This window comes from Haematobia irritans, chromosome 5, assembly GCF_050003625.1.
Source record: "Haematobia irritans isolate KBUSLIRL chromosome 5, ASM5000362v1, whole genome shotgun sequence".
Classification (NCBI taxonomy): domain Eukaryota; kingdom Metazoa; phylum Arthropoda; class Insecta; order Diptera; family Muscidae; genus Haematobia; species Haematobia irritans.
Genome location: NC_134401.1, coordinates 98,400,616 through 98,412,618, shown reverse-complemented (window position 1 = coordinate 98,412,618; position 12,003 = coordinate 98,400,616). Strand labels below are relative to the sequence as shown.

General features: G+C 30.0%; 1 protein-coding gene across 1 annotated transcript; it reads left to right on the top strand.

Moving 5' to 3' along the window:
- Positions 1-1,427: 1,427 nt before the first annotated feature.
- Positions 1,428-11,303, top strand: LOC142241371 (uncharacterized). Its single transcript, XM_075313149.1, has 2 exons — positions 1,428-1,753; positions 11,037-11,303. Exons 1-2 carry the CDS (start codon positions 1,485-1,487, stop codon positions 11,158-11,160), a joined length of 393 nt encoding a protein of 130 aa, XP_075169264.1. The 5' UTR covers positions 1,428-1,484; the 3' UTR covers positions 11,161-11,303.
- The last annotated feature ends 700 nt before the right edge of the window (positions 11,304-12,003 follow it).

Genomic DNA, 12,003 nt, shown 5'->3' with positions numbered 1-12,003 from the left:
CAATTAATTTTTTAATTCGATCAATTAATTTTTGAATTGATACTATCATTTCTGTGATTGAAGACATTTCAATTAAAAAATTAATTGGATAAATGAATTTCGTAATTGAATCAGAAAAAATTGATGTTTTCTTTGTTTTCATGTCATATTTTACTTTTTTCTGTGTGCAAATAAGCAACAAATACTTGGTCACAATACTGCCAGGCTGAAATTCTCAAAGCTCCATAATGCATTTCAATCGCCAGATGTTGCTTTAAAAACATGTGTCAAAAATTAATTACTACCCAGCACTACTACCCTATGAAAAGTCCATATAGAATTCATTGCTTCTAAGTCAAATTTGCATGCGTATCCAAAAATAAAAGTTTCATTACTTTTTTTGCTAAGCTTTTTTTGCTGGGTAACTTTGACCAGGTCAATTTCATCACTATTCTGACTTGTTGAGTGATTACACTGATAAATTACTCTGAAAAATATGAACCGATATGCTCTATTACTTCTGAGCCAAATTTGCACTAGTTCCGGATCCAAAAAGAATATTTTCATGTTTTTTTTTTTGGCTACGCTTTTTTGCTGGGTATTTGAATTTGAATTTTCGAAAAATCGGATAAAAATTGCGGTGTCTAGATACTCAAGACCACAAATCGGAGGGTCTATTTGTATGGGGGCTATATCAAAATCTGAACCGTTATATTCCATCTTCGAACATGACCTTCGTTTCCGTTGCGCAAAATTTAAGAACGATAGCTTCATTATTGAAGACTGTAGCTTGATATATAAAAATAATTTGTGGATGCAATCACGAAACTAATTAATCAATAATTTTTGAAATTAATTTAATAAAGAGAAGAATTTTTGGTTTCACTCAAATATTTTTTTTAATCCATTGAATATTTTATTTGAAATATTTTCGTTATATATTTTGTCGGTGTATAAATTGTTATTTGGATTCAGATCACTTTGCAGTTTACCACCTGCATATGACGTGCTAACACATTCATACAAAACTTAAATGTCCCCTAATCTCACGAGAGACAATATTTTAAAGCTCTCAGTGTTGAAGTCTTCTCTTAAGCAAATGTGGCGCATGCGATAATGACGATCTAAAATTTATGAAATTCATGATCGTTTGACAACAAAGTTTTAAAATCTCTTAGTTTTTGATTGACAAAAGTCTCTCTACCAGAAGTGTTTCCCTTCGAAACTAAAAAAGAGCTTCTAGTTATCTCAGACAACTGACAACTGCTAAAAAAATGACCACAAAGAATAAAAAATTTTGCTAATTTTTTTTATTATTATTTTCGGAGACACACAAAAAATAACCAAAAAAAAATACAAAACAATATTAATGAATATCCCATTGGAGCATTTCATTTCAAATACTTATTTCAGTTTCAATACAAACGTGTATATGAGATAAACGAAATTGTCAAAATTCCTCTTGAACAAACAAACCAAAAAAAAACGCCTTAAACGATACTGCTATGACAAGTGAACAAGACTCTATGGTCGATATACGTTTGGATTCACCGCGTACTCCAGATTCAAATTTGGCCCTTTTCGATGGCCAAAATAGAATGTGGCCATCTCCTAAGCCCCAAGATGAGGACAAACCCTATGTGAGATTCTATTCGGTTGGTCCCAAGACAAATTCCATCATTTGTCCTCTTTGCAAGGAGAAATCGGAAACAGTTAACGTGAACTACTCGAATTTTATCGATAGCTTGAATTGTCTAATGTCTTGCCTTTCTTGGTATGTATATCTCTACACCAAAAAAAAAAAAAATCTTTCGCCCAAAACAAATTTTTCTGTAAACAAACATTTACTTTTGGCTGGAAAAAGGGGTTTTTTGGTAGAAAAGTATAAAAGCCACTTGGGCTTTTACAGAATGCGAAAACAATTTAATAACGACTAAGTCAACATTTCCTTTGACCAAATACATCTTTTGCCCGTTTTCTTTACATAAATTATTTACACAGAAACAAAAATATTCCAATTAACATTTTTATTGAATTAAAAAAAATATATATTGAAATAAAAATTTGAATTCATTCAATAAATGGTTTAATTGAAACGGAAATCTAATACAAAAATTAATTATATCAATTAATTTTTTCAATTTGACCAATTAATTTGTTCATAGACGATGATGATCGATACTAATATTTCTGTAATTGAAGAGATTTAAATTAAAAATTAATTAGATGCATTAATTTCGTGATTGAAGATAATTTTTTTTGTAGTTATCACTATTTTCTCTTGTGTAATACCAATCTCTCGGTTTTTAAAATTTTTAAAATTTTATTAATTGTTTGAGCGCAGAAAGCTAACACACTATCCACTGTGCCATGTATCTCTCATTGTTATCAACACTCAAATATCGCCATAGCCATGAACGCACAATCAATTCTACACAGAAAAAATATCACCAAAATATTACCAATTAAAAAGTTGATTGAAGTTGAAAACTTTTTCAATTAAAAAATTAATTGATACAATTAATTTTTTAAACAAACTCGAAAGAGTAAGTCACTTAAAAAATTTTTGAATCAAACAAAACAGGTTTAACAATAGTTATAGAAAGCGTTTGAAATAACAGGTTGGCTGATAAGTCCCCGGTCTGACACATAGATGGCGTCGCTAGTATTAATTGCATATTATTTTTATATAGTACCAACCCTCAAATGATTCGTGTCAAAATTTGACGACTGTAAGTTTGTGAGATAGAGCGTCTTTTGTGAAGCAACTTTTGTTATTGTAAAAAAAAAATAGAAAAAAGGAATTTCGTGTTTTGATAAAATACTGTTTTCTGAAGGGAAAAAATACGGTGGAAGCAAAAACTTGGCTTGATAATGAGTTTCCGGACTCTGCCCCAGGGAAATCAACAATAATTGATTGGTATGCAAAATTCAAGCGTGGTGAAATGAGCACGGAGGACGGTGAACGCAGTGGATGCCCGAAAGAGGTGGTTACCGACGAAAACATCAAAAAAATCCACAAAATGATTTTGAATGACCGTAAAATGAAGTTGATCGAGATAGCAGAGGCCTTAAAGATATCAAAGGAACGTGTTGGTCATATCATTCATCAATATTTGGATATGCGGAAGATCTGTGCAAAATGGGTGCCGCGCGGGCTCACATTTGACCAAAAACAACAACGTGTTGATGATTCTGAGCGGTGTTTGCAGCTGTTAACTCGTGATACACCCGAGTTTTTCCGTCGATATGCACAGAGAATACGGATTGGTTGTGATAACCGAATTTATTGCCAACCTTCTTTTGGCAGTTGCAGCTACTATCAGTTGGTAGTTGTGTCACCCGAATGATTCAGTCGATACAACTAATATCACATATTGTGTTGGTTGGGTCTGCCGACGACATTGGTTGTGATTACCTTCATAATTCGGTTGTGTTGCCCAACCTTGATAATAGTCATGACCGAATTAAAAAGCAATTCCTTTCCAGTTAAATATTTTATTATATTTAAATATGTTTATAGTGGTACAAACTGTTCTAACTACAAGATATTTCATAACAAACGATGCAAATTGAATTTTGTTTGCAATTAAGTTGGTTATAAATTGATCGAATCATCCAAACCGGCAAAAAATCTTTGCTAAAAAAAAAAAAAACAAAAAACCATCGTTTAATAAATTGATTTGTACAAATAAAAACGACTGAAAGATCGGCCCAGCCGAATTCTAAGTACCCTACACCATGAAGGACTTATAAAGGGGACTGATCCGTTCGAGTCGGTTACTGTCAGGAATTCCAACCAAACTGTTTCCTGTGTGTATAAATACTGACGGCAAACTTTTTGGTCGAAATTTAGATTTAATACATATCTTTCGCCCAATGACGACGGATGTCATAGTGTCGCTTCGGAAATTTTGTAAATAGATGGTATCGAATATGTACATCTACAGAATGGTGCAGGGTATAATATAACCCACCCGCCCGACTTTAGACTTGCCTTACTTGAATACTCACCATCATTCTATTGTAATAAATTTATCATTTCGCTTGTAACGCAAACAAAATATCGATTTCCGACTATATAAACCTATATTTGTTCTGGATCAGGAAGAAATTCTAAGACGATATCCTTCTGTATTTCTGGCTGTGTGTCTGTTGTAATGACGCTAAAGCTTTCAATAATGAATTTACCGTGCTGAAACTTTACACAAACTCGTTTTTTGTCTGCATGCAGGTCTATTTTGAAGATGGTTTTAAAATAGCACCATATAAAGTGATGATCTGAGTTGGGTTCTTTAGTGGAGTGCATCGGTCCAGTTTTTGGTATAGCCCCATTTCCCGCTCTGGCTTCTTGTGTTTCTCGAAACCGACATTTTTATCAGATTTTGTTGAAATTGGAAAACTAGAGTTAATTTGTTTTTTCCTAAAATTGGAAAAATTTGGTTTATATTGGTATATGTTTGATATTGTTCTCATATACACCGGTCTCTCGAATTATCTTCTTCAGAGACAAGAAGGAGCACTGATCACCCAAATTGCACGGGACCAGAAGTAAAACCGATCTGCTTGGGAGAGTAGATTTTACCTCTTACAAAGTTCTGGATCCAAGCTGAACCTCAACCTCCGAATTTATGTTTTATACATGCTAGAAGTGCGGCACAATGAGTTGAGTTCTGTAAAAAATATTTCCAATACAAACCATTGTTTTGAATTTCTTGCCCACATCCTCTTCACTGACCATTCTTGCTCTGTTACGATCACAAATAACAGATAATATCGATATTTTTTGCCATTTTTTGTTTGTTTTAAAGTTTCAAATAATACAAAAAATTCTTCAACTTATTTTCATTAATACAAATGACATTTAAAAAATTCGAAATGTTATTCGGTTGTGAATACTATATGAAAGTGGTAACTGCTGAATGATAGTTGAGAATTTTCCTTACGGTTGGTCGTATCAACCAATTTGAATCAAAATTAATCAAATGAGGTAGGTTCGGTTGCCACAACCAATTATCTTGTAGAACGACAGAAAACCAGTTAAAAATCTCAACTAATGGTTACAGGTATGACCAAATGCATGTAAGTACAGAAAATTGGTATAATCAACTTTTATTTATTTCTAAATACAGAATATTCGTAAATTCAACCGAATTCCAACTAATCTATTCTCTGTGTGTGTGACAATGGTTGAAACATGGCTCCATCACTACACTCCTGAGTCCAATCGACAGTCGGCTGAGTGGACAGCGACCGGGAACCGTCTACGAAGCGTGGAAAGACTCAAAAGTCCGCTGGCAAAGTAATGGCCTCTGTTTTTTGGGATGCGCACGGAATTATTTTTATCGATTATCTTGAGAAGGGAAAAACCATCAACAGTGACTATTATATGGCGTTATTGGAGCGTTTGAAGGTCGAAATCGCGGCAAAACGGCCCCATATGAAGAAGAAAAAAGTGTTGCTCCACCAAGGTTAGGTTAGGTTAGGTGGCAGCCCGATGTATCAGGCTCACTTAGACTATTCAGTCCATTGTGATACCACTTTGGTGAACCACCAAGACAACGCACCGTGCCACAAGTCATTGAGAACGATGGCAAAAATTCATGAATTGGGCTTCGAATTGCTTCCCCACCCACCGTATTCTCCAGATCTGGCCCCAGCGACTTTTTCTTGTTCTCAGACCTCAAAAGGATGCTCACAGGGAAAAAATTTGGCTGCAATGAAGAGGTGATCGCCGAAACTGAGGCCTATTTTGAGGCAAAACCGAAGGAGTACTACCAAAATGGTATCAACAAATTGGGAGGTCGTTACAATCGTTGTATCGCTCTTGAAGGAAACTATGTTGAATAATAAAAACGAATTTTGACAAAAAAATGTGTTTTTCTTTATTAGACCGGGGACTTATCAGCTAACCTGTTATAGTATAAATTAGATTGTGGGCATACATACACAAGCACATACAAAGAAACTTCATTGAAGGAAAACAGAGCATTTGTTGCTTCTTTTGTAACATTTGACTTTTATTTGAGGGTCTTCAGCTGACGTTTGCCACATTTAGTAGGATTCCACCAAAAAAGGGTAGATGCCCGCCTTGCATACACGAGGTTGTGGGTTCGATTCCTGCTTTGACCGAACACCAAAAAGTTTTTCAGCGGTGGATTATCCCACCTCAGTAATGCTGGTGACATTTCTGAGGGTTTCAAAGCTTTCACTGCAATGTTGAACGCCGTTCGGACTCGGCTATAAAAAGGAGGTCCCATGTCATTGAGCTTAACATGGAATCGGGCAGCACTCAGTGATAAGAGAGAAGCACTCAGTGATAAGAGAGAAGTTCAAAATAAAATTTCAACAAAATTTTGGTATCACAATGGACCGAATAGTCTAAGTAAGCCTGATACATCGGGCTGCCACCTAACCTAACCTAACCTACTATTTGGTAGATTAGTAGAATTCTCCAACTCCAACTAATAGGTACTCCAACTAATAGGCACTTTAAAATTTTTCTATAGAAATAAAATTTTGACAAAATTTTCTACAGAAACAAAATTTTGATAAAATTTTCTATAGAAATAAAATTTTGATAAAATTTTCTATAGAAATAAAATTTGAGAAAATTTTCTATAGAAATAAAATTTGACAACATTTTCTATAGAAATAAAATTTGACAATAGAAATAAAATTTGACAAAATTTTCTATAGAAATAAAATTTGACAAAATTTTCTATAGAAATAAAGTTTTGATAAAATTTTCGATAGAAATAATATTTTCTATTGAAATAAAATCTTGACAAAATTTTCTATAGAAATAAAATTTTGATCAAATTTTCTATAGAAATCAAATTTGACAAAATTTTCTATAGAAATAAAATTTTGACAAAATTTTCTATAGAAATAAAATTAGAGAAAATTTTCTATAGAAATAAAATTTGCGAAAATTTTCTATAGAAATACAATTTGACAAAATTTTCTATAGAAATAAGATTTTGTCAAACTTTTCTATAGAAATCAAATTTGACAAAATTTTTTATAAAATAAAATTTCAACAAAATTTTCGATAGAAATAAAATTTTGTACAGAAATACAATTTAGACAAAATTTTCTATAGAAATAAAATTTTGAAAAAATTGTCTATAGAAATAAAATTTGATAAATAATATTTTGAAAAAAAAATATATAGAAATAAAATTTTGAAAAAATTTTCTATAGAAATAAAATTTTACAAAATTCTCAATATAAAAAAAGTTCGACAAAATTTTCTATAGAAATAAAATTTTGATAAAATTTTTGATAGAAATAATGTTTTCTATAGAAATAAAATCTTGACAAAATTTTCTATAGAAATAAAATTTTGATCAAATTTTCTATAGAAATAAAATTTGACAAAATTTTCTATAGAAATAAAATTTTGACAAAATTTTCTATAGAAATAAAATTAGAGAAAATTTTCTATAGAAATAAAATTTGCGAAAATTTTCTATAGAAATACAATTTGACAAAATTTTCTATAGAAATAAGATTTTGTCAAACTTTTCTATAGAAATCAAATTTGACAAAATTTTTTATAAAATAAAATTTCAACAAAATTTTCGATAGAAATAAAATTTTGTACAGAAATACAATTTAGACAAAATTTTCTATAGAAATAAAATTTGATAAATAATATTTTGAAAAAAAATATATAGAAATAAAATTTTGAAAAAATTTTCTATAGAAATAAAATTTTACAAAATTCTCAATATAAAAAAAGTTCGACAAAATTTTCTATAGAAATAAAATTTTGATAAAATTTTTGATAGAAATAATATTTTCTATAGAAATAAAATCTTGACAAAATTTTCTATAGAAATAAAATTTTGATCAAATTTGCTATAGAAATAAAATTTGACAAAATTTTCTATAGAAATAAAATTTTGACAAAAATTTCTATAGAAATAAAATTAGAGAAAATTTTCTATAGAAATAAAATTTGCGAAAATTTTCTATAGAAATACAATTTGACAAAATTTTCTATAGAAATAAGATTTTGTCAAAATTTTCTATAGAAATAAAATTTGACAAAATTTTTTATAAAAATAAAATTTCAACAAAATTTTCGATAGAAATAAAATTTTGTACAGAAATACAATTTAGACAAAATTTTCTATAGAAATAAAATTTTGAAAAAATTGTCTATAGAAATAAAATTTGATAAAATTTTCTATAGAAATACAATTTGACAAAATTTTCTATAGAAATAAAATTTTGACAAAATTTTCTATAGAACTAAAATTTTGACAAAATTTTCTATAGAACTAAAATTTTGATAAAATTTTCTATAGAAATAAAATTTTGATAAAATTTTCTATAGAAATAAAATTTGAGAAAATTTTCTATAGAAATAAAATTTGACAACATTTTCTATAGAAATAAAATTTGACCAAATTTTCTATAGAAATAAAATTTGACAAAATTTTCTATAGAAATAAAATTTGACAAAATTTTCTATAGAAATAAAGTTTTGACAAAATTTTTTATATATATAAAATTTTTTATAGAAATAATATTTTGAAAAAAAAATATATAGAAATACAATTTTGAGAAAATTTTCTATAGAAATAAAATTTGACAAAATTTTCTATAAAAATAAAATTTAAACAAAATTATCCATAAAATAAAATTTTGACAAAATTTTCGATAGAAATAAAATTTTGTACAGAAATAAAATTTTGACAAAATTTTCTATAGAAATAACATTTTGACAAAATTGTATATAAAAATAAAATTTGAGAACATTGTCTATAGAAATAAAATTTGACAAAATTTTCTATAGAAATAAAAATTTTACAAAATTTTCTATAAAAATAAAATTTTGAGAAAATTTTCTACAGAAATAAAATTTGAAAAAATTTTCTATAGAAATACAATTTAACAAAATTTTCTATAGAAATAAAATTTTCAAAAAACAAAATATATAGAAATAAAATTTTGACAAAATTATCTATAGAAATAAAATGTTGACAACACTTTTTATAGAAATTAAATTTTGCAAAATTTTGTATAGAAATAAAATTTTGAAAAAACAAAATAAAGGGTGATTTTTTAAGAGCTTGATAACTTTTTTTTAAAAAAAAACGCATAAAATTTGCAAAATCTCATCGGTTCTTTATTTGAAACGTTAGATTGGTCCATGACATTTACTTTTTGAAGATAATTTCATTTAAATGTTGACCGCGGCTGCGTCTTAGGTGGTCCATTCGGAAAGTCCAATTTTGGGCAACTTTTTCGAGCATTTCGGCCGGAATAGCCCGAATTTCTTCGGAAATGTTGTCTTCCAAAGCTGGAATAGTTGCTGGCTTATTTCTGTAGACTTTAGACTTGACGTCGCCCCACAAAAATAGTCTAAAGGCGTCAAATCGCATGATCTTGGTGGCCAACTTACCGGTCCATTTCTTGAGATGAATTGTTCTCCGAAGTTTTCCCTCAAAATGGCCATAGAATCGCGAGCTGTGTGGCATGTAGCGCCATCTTGTTGAAACCACATGTCAACCAAGTTCAGTTCTTCCATTTTTGGCAACAAAAAGTTTGTTAGCATCGAACGATAGCGATCGCCATTCACCGTAACGTTGCGTCCAACAGCATCTTTGAAAAAATACGGTCCAATGATTCCACCAGCGTACAAACCACACCAAACAGTGCATTTTTCGGGATGCATGGGCAGTTCTTGAACGGCTTCTGGTTGCTCTTCACTCCAAATGAGGCAATTTTGCTTATTTACGTAGCCATTCAACCAGAAATGAGCCTCATCGCTGAACAAAACTTGTCGATAAAAAAGCGGATTTTCTGCCAACTTTTCTAGGGCCCATTCACTGAAAATTCGACGTTGTGGCAGATCGTTCGGCTTCAGTTCTTGCACGAGCTGTATTTTATACGGTTTTACACCAAGATCTTTGCGTAAAATCTTCCATGTGGTCGAATAACACAAACCCAATTGCTGCGAACGGCGACGAATCGACATTTCACGGTCTTCAGCAACACTCTCAGAAACAGACGCAATATTCTCTTCTGTACGCACTGTACGCATTCGTGTGGTTGGTTTAATGTCCAATAAAGTAAACTGAGTGCGAAACTTGGTCACAATCGCATTAATTGTTTGCTCACTTGGTCGATTATGTAGACCATAAATCGGACGTAAAGCGCGAAACACATTTCGAACCGAACGCTGATTTTGGTAATAAAATTCAATGATTTGCAAGCGTTGCTCGTTAGTAAGTCTATTCATGATGAAATGTCAAAGCATACTGAGCATCTTTCTCTTTGACACCATGTCTGAAATCCCACGTGATCTGTCAAATACTAATGCATGAAAATCCTAACCTCAAAAGAATCACCCTTTATATAGAAATAAAATTTTGAGAAAATTTTCTATAGAAATAAAATTTTGACAAAATTTTCAATATAAAAAAAAATTGACAAAATTTTCTATAGAAATAAAATTTTGTACAAAAATAAAATTTTGACAAAATTTTCTATAGAAATAAAATTTTGATTACATTTTCTATAGAAATAAAATTTTTAGAAAATTTCATATAAATAAAATTTTGACAAAATTTTCTATAGAAATAAAATTTGCAAAATAAAATTTTTTTGTTCGGTAGTTTTTTTGGTAAAATTTTCTCCAAATTTTGGTAGATTATTTTGGGCTTGAGTGACAACCGTGCTTCACGTCCGCCCGACTTTAGTTTTTACCCTTAAATGCGCACTGTATCTTTTAAGATACAATCAGAAAAACAGCCTACGTCTTACAATTTTGACCGAATTTTGTTGCCTTTAAAACATCATAACGCAGTTTTGAAAAATGTGTGTTTTTTTTTTTGAAAATCTATAATACTTCTGTGTAATCTGAAACCAATATTGAAAACAAAATTTGGCCCGAAAATTCAAAAACCATTTTGCATATTATATTTTATTTTCGAGGAAAAAAATCTATAATATTTTTAATCAATTTGATTAAATTTTTTTATATGTTTATTTTTTCAATTAATTGATATTGTTGTTTTTTGTTTTTATTATCGTTTTAGCTGTTTCCCCATATTTGCTCTTTCGTGCATCTACACAATGTGTTTCCAGGGTTCCTTTTCAAGTAAACGAAAATGCTGTCAAAAATGTGGTGGCCACTTGGGCTTGTATTCTAGACCCCAATAAGAGAAAAATAATTGAACACACACCGCAGAATGCCATTGACAGTGAACATCTAATGTGAAGCAGATTAATAAATTGTTTAAATACTCAACTCAAAAAGAAACTAATAATAAACAAAATAAATAAAAAAAATACCAAATAAAAAATCTGGTTTTGCAGAGTTTGATCCAATTTTGGTGGTTGTTATGGAAAAATGTTTCTTCAAAAGAAGTGTTTTATTAGATCGGATAATAAATAAGGGTTTTATTGCCGAATCTAATGGCATCGTTTTCGGCGCCCAGGAGCCGATTAAACAAACTTTATTTAACAGAAACATACATTTAAAACATACACTATGTTGTTGGTTCAAAAATATTTTTTTTATTGAAAAAAATTGTAACAAACGATTTTTTTTTGTGATAAAAGTTTAAAAATTTCGAAGAAATTCAAAAAACTCTAGCAAAAGAATAACGTTTTCAGTAGACGTTTTTCAAACGTTTTTTTTTCTTTGCATGTATATTTTTGGCACATTTTATTATAACTTGAAAAGGGAATGATCCAAATTACCAATTCAAACAGTTTATTTTCTATAAAATAAATTATATTTAATGAGCGGAAGGTTGTCCTAGAAGAAGATTGGTGATAACACCAATGTTCTTAATAAGACACATTTTACAGCTTCATAGTAAAAATTTAATATAGTAGTATGAGATCGAACCCACGACCCTTGGTATAAAAGGCGTACGTACTAACCATTGCTCCACGGTGCCCAACTAAATGCATGTTTCTATTAAATAAAGTTTGTTTAATCGTCTTGTGGGCGCCGCAAACTAGGCTATGTAATTAGAACTTATAACGATAATTGTC